This window comes from Sciurus carolinensis, chromosome X (genome assembly GCF_902686445.1).
Source record: "Sciurus carolinensis chromosome X, mSciCar1.2, whole genome shotgun sequence".
NCBI lineage: Eukaryota > Metazoa > Chordata > Mammalia > Rodentia > Sciuridae > Sciurus > Sciurus carolinensis.
This window is the reverse complement of record NC_062232.1, coordinates 24,401,188-24,419,109: the sequence shown is the minus strand read 5'-3', so window position 1 is coordinate 24,419,109 and position 17,922 is coordinate 24,401,188. Positions and strand designations below refer to the sequence as shown.

Here is a 17,922-nt window from a genome sequence, read left to right as displayed (position 1 = left end):
TATAAGCAAATGTGCAGTAACCTCTTGACTATAAAGTGTATTATATTTCCATACTTAGTTACAAAGCTTTACTATGCAGGGCCACCAAGGCCGAAACATCTCTCTTTCTACCCTCAAAAATGCATAGGAAGGATCAGTGCCTTCAAGTTCCTTGACTTTGCCACAAAGAATGGGTTCCTTTACATGGTCCTGGGAAGATAGTTAAGTGATCCAAAGAGTGATGCTAAGAGCTTTATCTTTAATGTAGATACCCAATTATACCTTTTAACCTGGTAGGCAAGGTGTAAGGATTTTACATGTTAATTCTACATAGTTTATCCAGAGAAGTGAGGAAGGAAAAGCAATACCTAATAAATATTTGAGTGAGTGATTGTTTCTCTAGCATTCTAAGGGATTGTAGTTTTTATTGAGCCTTTTAAACCTCTTAAACTTTTGGTCCCTGCTCATTTAACGAACATCCCCAGTTATTCTAGTACCTCCCAAGAGCATATGATTTTGTGAATTAAGATATTTTTTCATTTTCCTTCACTGTTAACATATTTAACTGTTAGCAAAATACATGTATTAACAGAATAGGATTTTATTATTTTCCCTCAGTAGCAGATACATAATTTTTTATAGTTGAAACCATCCTAGTAATTGAGTTAATACCTGGGTTGTGCTAAAGTGCCTGTTCCTCTAGAGTCCACACACTGACCTTATTTTTTATTGTTCATGTATATATAAATAGTAAAGAAATTGAGAATGGCATGGGAAATAAAGGCTTCTAAAAAGTCTTACTTACCTGAAGATTAGAACTCTCTCCTCACTGTATTAGACTCTGTCTTCTGGCTCATATGTGCTCCTGAAAGGCCTAAGAACTGGGTGGGCTAGAAAGGTTTAGGCAGAAGAAATAGTTGGAGAAGAAAGGAAATTCAGTAAATAGGGAAGTGTTAATTGGAAGGAATGAGAGAATCTTGGTAAAAACAATGCCTGACACTAAGCACTAATTAAAATTAGTACTGTTATAATTTGTAGCAGGTTGGACAAAACCAAAATTGTGGACATTGTTTGTTTAGAACGTTGTTTATCTTAGAGTTTCCCTTGCCATGGAAATATAGAAGCAAAATATTCTGTGATTAAAATGGTAGTATCTTGTATGATAGAGCAGTCTAATATTGTAGCCTACCACTGCATTGCAGCTTTTGTTTATATGTGGCCATTTCAGTGTCCCCATTTTACCTGACTGTTCCTTTAAAAACATACATATAGGACTTCTTAAACATGCCCTCTTATGAACTAAGGCCGAATTCTTGGTAATACCCATTCAGAACAATTAACATGAAACGCAATTCTTAAATGTTGGGCTTGATAATGACTTTCCCACAATTGCTATTTTGGGTCCTTTTTTACTAGCCTGAGGAAATGACAAGATTGAGAAGCATGAACAGACAACTCCAGATAAATGTTGACTGTACACTGAAAGAAGTTGACCTCCTTCAATCTAGAGGTATAGACTTGATTATTTGGTAAACCATAAGTTAATAGTGTGGTATTTTTAAGCTGCTTAAATAGCAATAATTTTGGTTTTATAGATTTAAGAGATAGTTTTTGTCCATTATAAGATTATAATCCTTGTAAAAGAGATCCCCTTTCCCCCTGGTCATGGATCAGATTTGGGGATCAAAAAACAGTTTTACTTTGGCAATTTCATCATTATTCTTACCATCTAGACTGTTATTATTTTGCATTTATCTTCTTAGTCTTACTGAATATTTTATAAATCAATTGGTTTTAATTTTAAGACATAGTAGAATTTATATAATGTGTTAGTCATCTAAAATATCTGGAAAAAAATGGGGAATCCCAAGTCAGTATCAAACATCGCAGTTTTAAATACTATATGCCATTTTTAATGTTTCTATTACATGAAGATGTTCAACTATCTAATCATAGTTTTAGTGTTTTGATTTCTTAACATTAGTATACCACAGAAGAAGCTCTCTTAACTTTCATTTACTCAAATCACCAGATTAGAGACAGCCTTCATTTCCTTTAGAAAATAAACTGATGTCAGTTACGTGCCCATGTACCATTGCTCTCATTGGTTGAATTGTCTGCTTACCACGAGTCAGTGTGTCCCCAACACTGTTTCTGCCAGTTACCATAATTTTGTAATTTAATGTTTCATAAACTGACATGAGTCAAGAGAAAACCTGTGTCTAAAAACCACAGGCAAATGTTTTTTAAACTTCAAAGACAAAACACTAAAGAGATAAGGACTATGTTAGGGATGAAAATAAAAAATCTAACAGGATTCTCAGCGATTTTTAAAAGTGTCCTTTGTATCTTTCTTGCTTCATTCTGAAGAAATCAAAACAGAAAATTACAGATCAGGGTTCAGCAAACTATGGTCTGCTGTCTGTTTTTGTAAATAAAAGATTTAGTGAAATGATAGCCATGCCCATTTGTTTATATGTTATCTGTGGTTGCTGTTGTGCTTCAGCGGCACAGATGCAACAGAGACTGCATTATCTGACCTTGACAGAAAAACTGTGCTGACCTCTGCTTTTGGTCACCATGGGTGTGGTATATATAAGACAACCTGGAGCTTCAACCATAAAGAAATGATCTTTGTCTAAACATTAAACTACTGCTACATTCATTTTATTTTACATTAAAGTTGATGCACATTTTTCCTTAATGTGTTCTAACCAGCCTTTTACCTGAGCCCCCCCAATTTCTCTTCTTAATTATGGCAGCTAAGAAAGCTTCTATGATATTTTAAGAGTACATAATTCAATATCTCATTGCTACTTTTAGGCAAGACTGAACATTAGAGGCAGGAAACCCAAACAAAATGAACTGTCTGAACAATAAACAGAAAAATTGGACAGTGAAAGTTGAGCAATCTAGTCAGGTACCCTTGAAGTTATTTTCAGAAGCTTAGTCACTGTGCAGCCTGCTAGCTTTAAGCAGTGAAAAATTTACTATGCATAACATGTAGGTTATATAAACTATTGCTACTATATCATAAAAAATTGCATTGATTTTTTTTTTACTTGTGTAGTCTTTGAAGCAAAACAAGAAACATTTAATTCAAACATTTGGTTAGGATATTTATAGTGAGCCTTATGGGATCTAGAAATTAGAATATTAGCTGTGACTTAAGGAATCAAATACATATGCAGCATCTTGTCATAAACAATCCAATTAATATGTCAAAAAGCATTGTGGAATTTGAGCTATCGTAGGAATTGTTTACAGAAAATTCTCTCAAAATAAAACAACATATCCAAATATATAAAATATTTGTAATAGGACCTGCAAAGGGGAAACCACTATTAAGGGTTTTTAAGCAAAGAGCTGTGTTCTGGGGCTTTTGGACAATGACCTTACAGTGAGCTTTTTTGGGTACTTAACCATTTCTAAGTCTCTTTATATAAGGGGTCCAAACATAGCTAATTTTTTACTAAATTCTACTTTTACACACTCTAGAAAACTTTTTGTACTGGGTTGACCAAGTTTCCAATCTAAACTTTTTTTTCTTTTGCATTATGGGGGGTGGCATTTAGACTAGATGCAAATCACTGCATACATTGATGAAAAGCAACTTAATTGTTGGTTTTGGTAAGGATAATTTTTGTTGAGAAAAAAAAATCAAGTCTAGAAATCAGGAGATTTAATATAGTTAAACTGTTGGTACCATACTCCATCCTCTGTAAATAAACATACAGTTAAACTTTTACTAGACTTGTGTAGAACCAGTGTACAGAGATAGATAAGTTAGGACTCAAAACTGGCACTGTATCAAAATGAACCTTGTAGGAGTCACAGTAGGAGATGTGGCTGAAATGCAGACTAGTGTCTGTATCAGGAAGTGACTATCTTAGAGGTGAAAAATGTGTGGGAAGACAGATTTCTCAGGGAATGGTCTATCCTGAAATTGGTACCACATCATCTTTTATCATTGATAAGTCCATGGGCTACATTAAATTTAACATTGAAGTTTATCCTGGTCCTGAAAATAGGAATCCATGAACTGCTATTTCACAGTTATCCAGGTCACTTAGATATCTCAAAATATAATTAGATTAATCTTTATAAATTGGGCTTCTTCCATAGTTGAATTTATAATGGAAAAAATTTTAAGGTAAATTATGAAAGACATGAAAGCGAGCCTTCACTATCTGTCTTTTCTTATGGTTTGTTCAATTAAATTAAAACAAGCAGAAAGAGAATACAGGTCAGCCAGCCTTTCATTTCTTTTCTTCATTTACCTCTTCAAATGCCCGACATGCTTAATCCTGCCTGAGGAGACTAGCCTTATGTTTAGAGAAATATTCTTTCAGGTAATACATTGCAGACAAACACTGATGTGGTGGTTTTCTCAGATCTTTTTTCACAGTGATAAAACACAATTTCAGTGGAAGGAGGACAGAATAATATAATGAGATTTGAAACCCTGGAAAACATTCTCCCTTCTTATGTCTTATTTTATATATTTTCTTTTTTTAAAGAATTAAATAGCAGGAGAAAAAGTCCTAAATGCCTGGTGATTTTATTTTATTTATAGGAAACTTTGATCCAAAAGCTATGAATAATTTTTATGACAACATAGAACCTGGTCCAGTTGTACCACCAAAACCATCCAAGAAAGGTAAGTAGGGCACGTCACAATCATTGTAGAAATAAAGACAAAATTCTTTGGGACTGAAGAAATTTCCATTTGAGATATTCATTAGCTTGTTCAACATAAACAAAGTTACCATATTTAAAATTTTTTTTAAGTTGTAGATGGACATAATACCTTTATTTTATTTACTTTTTTTGTGGTGATGAGGATTGAACCCAGTGCCTCACACATGCTAAGCAAGTGTTCTACCACTAGGCTATGACCCCAGCCCCAAAGTTACCATATTGATGTCATCATGGCAATAATGAAATATCTCCAAATGTTAATTTTTAAAAAGCACTAAATTAAATGGGATATATAGTTTCTGTTGAAACTATGTTAAATAATTAATGTAATAAAACAACAGGAATTTCAAAGGTCTAATGTTAAACTACAAAGTTAGGTTTGTAATAGATCTGAGATTATTTTTTAGGCAACAGGAGTCCTTATTTACTCAGAAGTTGAGCCTAGCAATTACATAGGACAAGGTATTTTCTCATCAAGGACAAAATAAATCCTACATAACCAAGGTTTGGGTTTTGGAAACATTTTCAGATCTTATGTAGAAATGATTTAATATCATCAAAATCTGTCCTATTTTTGTGTACCATTATTTACTTGGCATTACAATATCTTAATTTAAATTAAATTTAAACTTGTCATTGGATGTAGATTAACATTTTCTGCTCCATTCTTTCAAACAGCCCATGTTGCTTCATAATTATACTTCAAAACTGAATTAAAGTATACATTTCATATTTTAATCCTTTTTGGATTAAGCAACTCAAACTATATTGATCACCAAGACATTCTGAATAGTGAATATTTTTAAAAATTACTTGAGGATATTACATTTAAAAATCATAGATTTAAATTCCATCTACATCATATAACCTGACCAATAAATTTTGATTAAACAATTTCCCGTGTATATTAAGCTTAACTCAGAGTGTTTATATTTTGTTTTTGGGTTGTAACACAGGATTCTTCTTTACTACTATCATGGATGTTTCATCTGCATTCAAAATAGCCTACTGCTATCTAAAAATGGTATAGAGAATCTCTTAGTGAATGATTGCCAAGTACCTAATTTGGCACTATGGTAACATTATATGTAGGTTCATGTTGAAAGTCACTGGGTTGTATATGTATTGTTGATCACTTTGTGTTCATAAAATATGAATCTTTAAACTTGATTTTGCCTGAGAGTCTACTAAGGAAGTATCACTTACTGGTAAACCAGCAGATGAACTTAAGTTAATCGATTCAAGTGCTGTCATGGAGGAATTGTTCTCGTTAAGCTAGTCCATTGAAAGGTTGTTAAACTGGGAACAGAGAAGTAGTGGTGGACAATGTGTCTACCTTGAACTGAATCATTAGCATAAACTCTGAGGTATGGTCTATTACTTGGGATTTCAAGGTTTTATTTCTCCAGTTCCTGGGAGATAAAGCCAGACCTCTTTTGGCAATACCAAATTTTTTACTTATATAATAGTTAAAGCAGCGCTTCAAAGGAAATTTATAGCTTTCAATGCTCATATAAGACAGGACAATCTAAAAATCAATGACCTAAAATTCCACCTGAAGAAGCAAGCAAAGAACAACAAAGTAGAAGAAAGGAAAGATAAATAATGCCAAGTACCCAATTTGGCACTATGGCAACATAAAAGAAAACGTTAGTAGTGCCCAAAGTTTCATCTTTCAAAAGATTTACAAAAATCAATAACCTTAAAGGTAGATGGATCTAGAAAAAAAGAGAAAGATTACAAGTTGCCACAATCAGAAATGAAAGATGGCTTATCCATTAAAATGATAATATGGGACTGTGAAGAATTTTTTCATGCCAGCAACTTGACATCTTAGATAAAGTGGACACATTTTTCTGAAAAATATAACCTACCAAAACTGAAAACAAGGAGAAATAGGAAATGTTAACAGCTCTGTGTGTGTATAAAGAAATTGAACCTATTATCAAAAAATTTTCCACAAAGATGTCTCCAGATAGCTTACTGGCAGGTAATTTCTGCCAAACATTTGAGAAGGAAAGAATACCAGTCTTACACAGATTCTTTGAGAAAATAGAGAAGGAAGGAATGGTCCCATTTTTTTTAAATGAATTTTTTTTTTCCTAAAGACTTTTTTAAAGGCAGTTTTAGGTTTGCAGTAAATTTCCCATAACATCCTGTCCATACACATGTATGGCCTCCCCCGTTATCAGTATCCCCCACCAGAATAATACATTTGTTATAATTGAACAAAAATTGACACAGCATACTTTCCCAAAGTCCATAGTTTACCTTAGGCTTCATTCTTGGTTTTGTACCCCATTTTTTTTTAATGAACCTAGTAGAACCCTGATTCCAAAACCTGGTAAAGACCCACACCCATAGAAAACAAAATTAACAAATGTCTCACGAGCATGAAGGCAAAAAAATGCTTAATAAGGTATTTATAATATATGAAAAAAATATCATGACCAAGTTGAGTTTAAATTAGGATTGTGGCATTGTAACATTTCAAAACCAATGTTGTTTATCATATTAACAGTAGAGAAAAATAATCTGGTCATTTCACTAGGTATAGGAATACCATTTGACAGAATTCAGCAGCCATTTTTGACAAAAACTCTTAGCAAATCTAGAACAGAGGGAACTCCTTCGGTCTCACAAAAAGGCATCTTTGAGAAACTCTTTCAGCTACCATAATTACTTACATAGCGAAACCTTAAATGCATTAAAGGATGTCAATTCTCTCATATCTCCCCCCTCCCCTGCTTTGTTTTTGTATCAGTGATTGAACCCAGGGGCTGAGTGACATCCCCAGCCCTTTGCTTAAATTTTATTTTATTTAGAGACAGGGTCTTGCTAAGTTGCTTAGGGCCTCACTAGGTTGCCGAGGCTGGCTTTAAACTTGAGATCCTCCTGCCTCAGCCTCCCCGAGCTGCTAGGATTATAGGGTGCACAGTGGTGCCTGGCATTTCTCACCACTTCTATTGGAACATTGTACCTGGAGGTCCTATCCCATGCAGTAAGTCAAGGGGAAAAGTGCATAAAGATTCAAAACGAAGAAATGAAATTATGTCTACTATGGTGACATAATTTGTTGCAAAAAATATCCTAAGGATACTGAGAAACAACTACTGGAACTAGCAAGTAAATTTAACAAGGCCTGAGGGTGCAAGTTCAATATACATAAATTATATTTTTATATATTAGCAATCAGAAATGAAATTTAAAAGATAAGTCTAATTCCTGTACCATCAAATACCACATAACACCTTGGAATAAATTGAACCAGAAATGCATACATTGAAAACTATATAAAAACATTGCTAAGAAAAATCAAAGACCTGAATAAATGGAAGGATAGTACATGTTCCTGACTGAGTCAGTAGTGTTTAGATACCCATTCTTCCAAGCCTGATATGTAGGTACAATACCAAAAACAACCCCACTAGACTTTTTACTTCTTAATTTTTTTGGCAGTACTGGCGATTGAACCCTGGGGCACTGTACCACTGGGCTATACCCCAACAGTGTTTTTTTTTTTTTTTTTTTTGAGAGGGCAACTCCCAAAGTTGCTGACGCTGGCCTCAAAGTTGCAATCCTCTTGCCTTAGCCTCCTGAGCAGCTAGGATTACAGGTGTGTTTCACCATGCCTGGCTAACCTTTTTATTTAACAAAATTTATTCTAAAATTCACATGGAAATACAAGACAATTTTGAAAAATAGCTAAAGCCAGAAACCTTAAGCTAACCAACTTCAGGACTTAACTGGCATAAAAATAAAGAAATAGAGCACTGAAACAGATCAGAAAACCTGGATATAGATCCCCACTCAGTGTGAGTTGATATTTTGATAGAAGCACCAAAGCAACCAACGGAGAAAGGAAAATTTTCAACAAGCAGGACTGAAGGAGCTGGATATCCATGTGGGAAATAAAGCACAAATTTTGGTCTCTACTTTATATCATCATAATACAAAAAATTTGAACTAGTTCTTATACCTAAGTGTTTTTAAAAGCTAAGCTTTATAAAGCTTCCAGACAAACATAGTATCTTTGCTACTTAGGTGTACTTAAGGTTTATAGACAGGACACAAGAAGCAATAAAAACAATTGATTAACAAACCATTAAAATTCAACATTTTTGCTGGTGAGACTCTTTTTAAAAATATCTTTTAGTTGTCAATGGACTTTTATTTTATTTATATGCTGTGCTGAGAATCAAACCCAGTGCCTTTACACATGTTAGGCAAGCACTGTACCACTGAGCTACAACTCCAGCCCCTGGAGAGATTCTTGAGAAAATGAAAAGGCAAGCCACAGCTAGGAGAAAATATTTGTGAATTATGCATCTGATAGCGGACTGGTATCTATTACATAAAGAAATTCTACAAGACAATAGTAAAAAGATAAAGAACCCGATTTTAAAAAGAACAAAAACATTTAATCAGACCTTCACAAAGGAATCCATATGAAAGACCTCAAGAAATTTCTTGAGGTCACATGATAGATCTGTTGCCAGGAGCCTGTTGAGTCTTAGTGGCGATTTTCTAGCAGTGATGATGTTAATGCTGATATGTCATTTTGTTTTCTGTCTCTGGGACCAACACCATGTAATTGAGGTGGGAGGTTCCTGTTTGGTATCCTCCTTGGCTAGAAATTATGCAAGGCTTGCATTAATATTCCATGATGTAGTCTCTTAAATATCAACCTTCACCTAACTCTCAAGTATTTGTACACTAAAAAGGCTTTTTTGTGGCTCATTTAATTCAAATAAAATTTGCTAAAGCGAATATTGGATAGTCCTGAGTTAGTTGTAATGGGTCCAGTTACAACCAGTTTCTTAAATATGTATCAGATGCTCAATATGTAGATTTGCTTGATTATACAAAGGGAAGCCATGACTCCTACCCTAAGCAGTTTGTACTCTACATGTACACAGTTTTAATATAAAAGACTAGAAAGACATTTAAACCATCTTCACAATGGAAATTTAGTTTAGAAATTTAATTAAGCTTTAATTATATACTAGCATAAGCTATTATAAATATAAGTGAGTAAAAAATGGTACTGCTATTTACCAAAGTTTCTAAACCTTTTCACATTTTCTTTTGAAATTTATAAATAAGAATTCATTAAATTCTCCAATTTTGTTGGATGCCTTTTCATAACAGGTTTCTCAAAAGCTGTTCAATTTTATTAATTCAAATTTGTTTCCTTTTAGGCACTTGCACATTTTCACTTTGTTTTTTAAATTAACATGGCCTTCAGGAAAGTACATCTAGTTTAGTGCAGATATTAGCAGTACTGCTGAGTGCAATACTACTCAGCAACAACAAACCAAACGAATAAAATGCTCTTAACTGGTAGAACAGGCACATTGGTTTGAATAAATGTGTTGGAGTTATATGGAAGATATTCATGAAATATAGAAGTTTATGTGCATAAATGTGATAGAGAATGAGAGAGAATAAACAAGGAAAAACAGAGAAGAAAGACAGGGAGACAAAACAGACTTGTCAGTTAAGCAATATAGTGTGATGACCCCTCAGGTGACTCAGCAAGTCTCCCCACTCCCCCATTGGAAACTCATACAGTGACAGCAGCACTGACCTTGGCTTCCCATGTGCTGAGCACTGGTTCTGGTCATCTTAGCCACCTGACCTTGTTCAGCTCTAATCTGCACCACAGAGAGGTGATCTGTTCAAATACTTACCAGTATATTTTACAAGGTTTTTGTAAGAGTCAGCAACATGAAGGTATGTGGTGCTGTAAAAGTGCTTTACGAAACCTAAGAAACAGAACTTTACTTTGTTCTTTGGAATCTGTGGAGACTTTGCTCTTGTTTAATTCTGATAAGAGAGGGTTGAAGTTCTTAAAGCATCATGCTTAGAATGCTTGGAACAGTGATCTCCAAAGGTGGGTTGTGGAGGGGATTGCACAGGGACTTCAAACCAATTAGAAAATGCAAGATTTTTCTTTGATTCTTAAATGCAAATAATGTGAAGTCTGCCATTTTTCATTTTTACTTAATACAAAGGTTGTTTACTGATAACCTGTGAATTCATAGAAACATTCCAGCAAGAAGTCAGGATGCCTACAGTTCTTGTCTGTGTTACAAAATGTCTGCTGCACATGTAGGTAATCAGAATTCATGAAATGATTTGTGAGCACAGGTTTGTCAGCACATAGTACTTAAAATCAAAACCAACTAAAAATAATACTATTATTCTTGCTCTTTAATTATAAAATCTATAGTTGTATTTTGTCATCATTATTGTAATGGTTAGCCTTGTATGGATAGTGTGTTTTTACCCCATAATTTTGTTACTTATTGCTTAATTGGAGAATTACTGTAATATGATCTTCCTAACTTTGCTTCCACATTGACCAGTTCATCGCTGTCACTGAGTTTGTACCCCTAATCTGCTAACAAATGAGAATCTGGTAAGATAGGCCATTGGTTCCAGGTAATCAGAGAGGATGTAAGGGCCACTGCTCTGTGCAGGTTGCAGTGCAGCATTAAATGCAGCATTTACCCTCACAGGATAACTAAAGATAGCATGAAATGATAGGAAAGGGAAATGTACTCAGCCATGTGGGTTGCAGCAGTGAACCTTGAGAGCCTGTTTACTCTTGATAAAGAATCACTTGATCGCTTCTTACTGGCTTTGCTTCTTCTTTTACAGACTCCTCAGACCCCTGCACAATTGAGAGAAAAGCTCGAAGAATTAGTGTGACCTCCAAAGTACAGGCGGATGTTCATGACACCCAGGCAGCAGCTGCAGATGGTTTGTACTTGCGTGTCTAGAATGTCCACAGACACATATTAACTTATGTAGATTTACCATAAGTAAAATCAGACCTTTATTTTTGCTTTCAAAAATTATTCTCTAAGCTGAGCATAGGGGGTACACGCCTTTAATTCCAAGTTTGAGCGTCAGCAACTTAGCAAGATCCTGTCTCAAAATAAAATATAAAAGGGGTTGGGGTTATAGCTGAGTGGTAGCATGCCCCACAGCTCAATTCCCAGGAACCACCCTGCAACCCTGCAAAAAATATTTTCTCTATACCAAGTTAAATTTTAAGGCTGTGCTGTCCAATTAAAATATATTACAAGCCACACATATAACTCAAAATGTTCTAGTAACAACCCTAAAACAGTAAAAAAGATTAATCTTTTAATCCAATATAAATGAAACATTTCAATATGAAATCAAGGTAAAATTAGTGATTTTTATCCACTTACAGTACATCTCAATTCAGACTCATCACCTTTGAAATGCTCAGTGGCCACCATATTGGATAGATCAGCTCCAAGGAAATAGTATATACGGAGAGCAAGGCCAAATAATTTCAAAATGACTTGACAGTTCTGGATTTTATGAACTTTTCACTGAAGTTTTCTAATGATTTATCCTGGCATTCCATTGAAATGATGTTTCTAAAAGTATTGTATATGTTTGTGTTTATGCATGTATTCGACTTGATTTTCTTAAATTCCCCTTAATGCAGCAGTTGAAATGAGAAATGAGCCCATCTTTCATATGTAGTCATAGGAATAGGGTGAAGAACTCAGCAATTTTCTGTCATTGTAAAACTAAGATCACCTTTCCAGTAGAGGCTGAGCCTTATCAGAGGGTAAGATTCAGGGTCTGAACCTCAGTTGCCTCTCAGGGAATGGTCACACTAGTCATTTGCCATGAAAGACAAATTGATAAACCAGAAGTAAGCTAGTTAATTTTCAATGGGAGATATGCTAACCCAAAACCATAACTGACAGAGCTTCCCCAGATCAGTTTCTTTTTGTTAACTATTTGGAAAGATTGCTTACCTTAGATTTTAATCTCATTTCCAGTTCATGGTGAGGGTTTCCAGTGTCCTATAGTTGTGCTATCCAGTTGAAATATATTGCAAGTCACATATATAATTCTCAGCCACTTGATCTTGCCCCAGATTCCAGGGCAGATTTAATCTGGAGATCTTTAGCCTTCAGTTCACTGACCCTGCTCTTCATAGGGACTGTTCCTAAGAGGCAGGGTTTACAAATGGACCCTAGAAGCAGAGCCTTTTTGAGCATGAGACTAAAGAGAATGAGGATTTAACAGAAATACAAATCTTGAGTTTTTATAAAACCCTGGAGACCAACTCAAGGTTGCCGGCATTTTGTATTGCCAGTTACAGACTTTTTTTTCCAAAACATATAAAGAATGTTTGAATGCCAAAAAGGTAGGAAAGAATCTGGGAATAGAAGACAGCCTTTTATACTGAATGAAATTTGACTTTCAGAAAAACTGTGGAGTTTTTATATTTTCACTATTATATTTTCACTATTCTGGGGAAAATTTTTGTTATGAATTGTCCCTGCCATTTATGAACCATTAGTACAAAGCACATGGATTTTGTTGGAGTCTAACATCTCATGGGAAAAGGCATACATTTCATCAGATATTTGCTATAGTATATTTAGTAACAGAGGAAAAGTCAAGGTAGGCCGTGATTGTCAGGGAAGACATAGAAGAGAGACAGAATTAATGTAATATGTTATGAAACATTTTTTTTTCATGTGGCTGGAATAAAGCAGATCTATCCACTATCTATGAGGAATCATTTAGGAAGACAGTCTGTTCTAGATTTCTGTCCATCATCTTTTTTTGTTTTGGCAGTGCTAGGGATTGAACCCAGGACCTTGTGCATGCTGGGTAAGTGTACTACCACTGAGCTATATTCCCAGCCCCCTTTTTAATTTTGAGGCAGAGTCTTACTAAATGCCCAGGCTGTTCTCAAACTTGTCATCTTCCTGCCTCAACCTCTCAAATAACTAGGATACAGATGAGCACCACCACACCCAGCTTCTGTCTTACAGCAAAAAAAAAAACAAACTGTTCAGAACAGACTTTATGACTATATTGTACTTTCTGCTCAGTTATGCTTTTCTAGTAGATAATGTTTACTAAATGCCTTACACATTGCATAAGGCAGAACATTATATCCCTTGCTTTTTGGGTTGTACTTGGGAAAAAAAATTTGATCTTTACCCCCTTTCTCTTTAATCTTCACTTCCCTCAGAGAATCTAACTGGCTCCACACAGAGTCCTCGGATACAACCCCGAGATGAAGACTACGAGGGGGCTCCATGGAATTGTGACAGCTGTACCTTTCTTAACCACCCAGCACTAAATCGCTGTGAGCAGTGTGAGATGCCACGGTACACTTGAATTCAGAAGAGTCAGCACCAGGTTAAAAGCGAAACTTTTTGAGCACCCACAGAGGAAAAGGAAACCTCGGGAACCTATTCATCTGCCCAGCCTTTTCATTTTCAATTGCACGGGGGGAGGAGGAGGAATGGCACTGTGGCCACTGTGCTCACAAATGGAAAAATGGCGAGGTCTTTCTTTTTCTCCTTTCTTAACTCATTGCAGAGTGAGAGGTAGAAAGGAATACTTGAAACTGGGGAAGGATTCACTCCTGAAAGAATGTACACAGAGCTAAGTCAAGAGCTCTTCTGTGGAATCCTAATTGTTAAAGTTACTGCTGAGTGGCCCTTATTTTTTTTTTTAAGTCAAACTTTGAATTGTAGTATGAAAAGTTACAGTTTATGCAGACAAACTGTGAATTCCAGAGCAGGCTTACCTGGCCACAGCTCTCTGGAAAACCAAGGCTCCCTGTGCTTCTTCCTGCTGCTTCCCATGAAGAGGATAGGAAAAAGCACCCAGAATATGATTTTTTTTTTTGCAAAATAATAGGGGTATTTTTAATTGCTGCTTTTTTTCAGGGGTAATTTCAAACACACACAAACAAGATGTTTTAAAATGTGATTTGTAGCAGTCAGGAATTAGGCATATTATGCCCATCATTGGAAAGTACAATCAAAGGTGGTAAGATCCCTTTGGCTTGTACAAGGTTTCATCAAGCTGTATCAACACTGGTAACTAAGACCTAATTATGCCATATAAGAGATATATTTTTTAAGTTACTGTATGCTTTTATTAGGCCATTTGTTTTAAAAATAACAAATCCTTACAAAGTATGATTTTATAAATGACATTCTTATAAAACTGCGCTTTGCCAATAGCACAGTGAATGTATGCCAAATGCAAATCCATTCCAAAATCTATTTGGAAATCTTGAGCTCAGCTGTGGTTCTTAAGAAATGTTTGCAGTTCATAGAGCTTTTTTTTTTTTTGCCTCCTTCCAATTTTGTGATGGATTCATGATGTTTACAGCACAGATAATACTTTGTGCCATAATACTAATATAGCTGAAGAAAAAAAAATCAATATTAGCTGTTCAATAAAGATTTATTTGCACATATGTTTTAAACCAATGTGAGGGAAATTACAGTTGGCCAATATTAATAAAGTTGCACACTGCATTGTTTGGGGAGCAAGAAAAATCTGGTTGGATAATATTGGGCTGGGGGATAGCTCAGTGGTACAGCATATGCTTCGCATGCACAAAGGCCTTAGGTTGGACCCCTGGCACCCTGAAAAGAAAAAAGAATTGTTAAGAAAAAGATGAATACAGAGGAGTTTGAAATGTACAACTTTTATAAATAAGTTTTTTCAGAGATCATATTGAATTTGTGCAGGCAGCACAGATAGTATTAAAACAGTCTGTGAAATAGAACTTGAAGGTGTAGAGATAACTGAAGAGATATAAAACCATGTGACTCATTAGAGTGCAGCAATGGAAAATTAATAGCACATCTAAATAAGGTCTTTGCCACTGTTCAGTTTCCTTCTTGGCTCAGAATTGAATTTTAGAAACCCGCTCCCCATTTTGGCAAGTATAAACAGCAATAAAGTTGGTAGATTTTCCCATTCTGAAGCATTTTGCCTGAGGTTATTACCTTAGGAATACCAGCAGGTGCCCCCCTACACACACACCCTTTGTGTTCTCATTGTATTCTAATTTAGCAGTAATCTCTGGCAGACCTGGAAAAACAAGCTGCACTTAATAGCATAATGAAACCAAAGGCATAGCTCATCATAGTTTTCCATCAAATCATAATTTCACACACTGCCTACAGCGTTGAAAACATTTTTTCATATGTGCAAAACTCCCCAAAACATATCCACTCGTCTCCCAAAGTAAGTGTGGTTGTGTAATTACACTGATAAAACATCTCTCATACAACAATTGTGGCAAAACTGTGAAAATAATGGTGAGAAAACAGACAGGCTTTAGAGCATGGACTTGAAAACAGCATTCTTTAAAGGCTTTTGTAGCACTGGTATCTGTCAGTTTCCAACAACAGTCTAGCAGTCCTAGTATTCCGTAAGATGCCTTTTGCCTTTGTATGGTTTCATGTCTTGTTAGTGGTGGTCAACACTTGGTGTTAATAAACAATTTAGGGGGAAAAACATATATATACTGCTTGGTGTTCTAACTCAAAGGTTTACCAGTATTCATAGTGATATGCTGAAGTGGCAGCAATTAACTTGGCAGTTGTCAGTTGAAAATGAAAGTAGCATGTTTGAAAATAGTCAGATGCTTTATTAAAACCATGTAGATGACTTTAAAACTATTGCATGAAAATACATCCAGGTTAATAAGCTGTTATCATACAGTAGATGCATGGTTTCAGTCCTTTGATGACATATCTAGTCAATCATTGCTTTCCTGCCAGGAAAAATGAGAAAACAGTATTTTCTAGGTGTGGAAGGTGGGGTATGAGACATCAGAGATTGATTTTAAGGAAGTTTTGTACCTGTCATTTTGTAATTGTGCACAAGTTTCATCTGCCAACTTAGGCTGTATTCAGTTTTCTTAATATGAAAATTATTTGACTCCGATAAATTCACTATATTTAACTGTATCCCATAGACGACTTCTTGCCTGTGACCAGATTGAATAAGAATCCACCCAGCTTTCAAGGTATCTCTTCCAAAGAATCTCCTAGTCAGATTGGTATGCATAAACAATTGGTAGGAATTAAGTTGGCTGATGCCCAGCACTGAGGTGCCTGTGCCCTTTGGTTGAGTTGGTGCACTCCTTGTTTCTTGTAAGAGCTTTTCTCTTAAAATACAACTAGTTGGATGTATCTGGTAACATATAGACCTGACTATACATTTTACATCATTTCACTGTTTTGTAACCTGGGTTTTTAGAAAGCATGTTTGCCATCCTACTACAGTACATTGCCCCTTAAATTTTGGAGTTCTTTAAAGTTTAAAGTGGTAATAGAGGAGCCAGAAACTTTCTAAGCATTGTAAAATGTTGATATTGACCTAGTTTGGGAGAGAGTAGAGGCAGGGGATTTTAAAGAAACAAAAGAAATGCATTGTAAAAATGTAGTTTTAGAGCAGATTAATGATGGTGGGGAAAGTGTTGCTAATTTGTTTATTTCCCTGGAAGAAATGGGAAGTGTTATAAGCAGTTTAATTTTTAAGGAGCTGGTCTCAATTTTAGTACTTTTTAATTATAAATCGATGTTTCCTTAAATTTTGTCATTGCTTTGTCACAATTATCTAGGGTTCATATCCAACTTTCTGTGGCAACTCAATTTTATATAGTCTTTTAAAAGGTAATTGTAATGTCTTGCTGAAAGTATAAACAAAAAGCAAGAATATAAGGCATAGAAGAATTGTCCTTTAAAGATATCAATGATGTATCCTGGAATGTGAAGATGTTCCTTTATAGTTAAAAATTATTTTAATATTGTACCATTGTTAGACCTTGAATGAGTCTATATTACAGTGTGTGTCTGTTTATCTGTAGAGAAAGGAAAATGACAATTGAAATGCTACTTTAAAAAAAATCAGAATTGGGCACTGTCTGTGTTGCACCACTACTGTATCTTTTTGAAAGAATTAACAGTATTTTCCTATTGTGAAGGTTGATTCTGATGACGTTTTCACATTCACCAGAAATTTTTTTCTGTATTATTTGCATCCCCAAATATTTAATACAAGTAGATTTTGCATGGCTTGGGCATTCAGAGATTAATAGAATGATGAGTCAATTTTAATTTCTAAAGCCATGAAAAGTTGCTTTGAGACTGAACAATTCTGAATTTTTATTTATAACAACACCAATGTCCATGTTTCTTTCCCTACTGTAAAGGAATTGATCAGTTTCTTCATTAAAGCAGCAAGAACTTATTAAATCTTGTAAATACCATGTCTCTTAGATTTCTGTGTATGCTGTGAATGAAATTATTTTGAGATGAAATTGTACAAAAGCATTTAAAAAGGCTGTGCATGCATCGTACTTCCAAACAGTACATATTCAGAAAGTCAAAAGATTCCTGAAAAATAAAT

General features: G+C 35.0%; 1 protein-coding gene across 7 annotated transcripts in view; it reads left to right on the top strand.

Annotated features, from left to right (window-relative positions):
• Window positions 1-16,606, top strand: part of Tab3 (TGF-beta activated kinase 1 (MAP3K7) binding protein 3) — a 58,927-nt gene extending 42,321 nt beyond the window's left edge. For 6 of the 7 annotated variants that reach the window (XM_047536746.1, XM_047536744.1, XM_047536743.1 and 3 more), the window contains 4 exons: window positions 1,396-1,489; window positions 4,556-4,639; window positions 11,347-11,448; window positions 13,727-16,606. In XM_047536746.1, coding sequence (XP_047392702.1) covers window positions 1,396-1,489; window positions 4,556-4,639; window positions 11,347-11,448; window positions 13,727-13,875 — 429 coding nt within the window. In that variant the 3' untranslated portion in view covers window positions 13,876-16,606. Of the gene's footprint in view, window positions 1-1,395; window positions 1,490-4,555; window positions 4,640-11,346; window positions 11,449-13,726 lie in introns of those variants that run through there. The other variant, XR_007106456.1, reaches the window with a different exon arrangement.
• The last annotated feature ends 1,316 nt before the right edge of the window (window positions 16,607-17,922 follow it).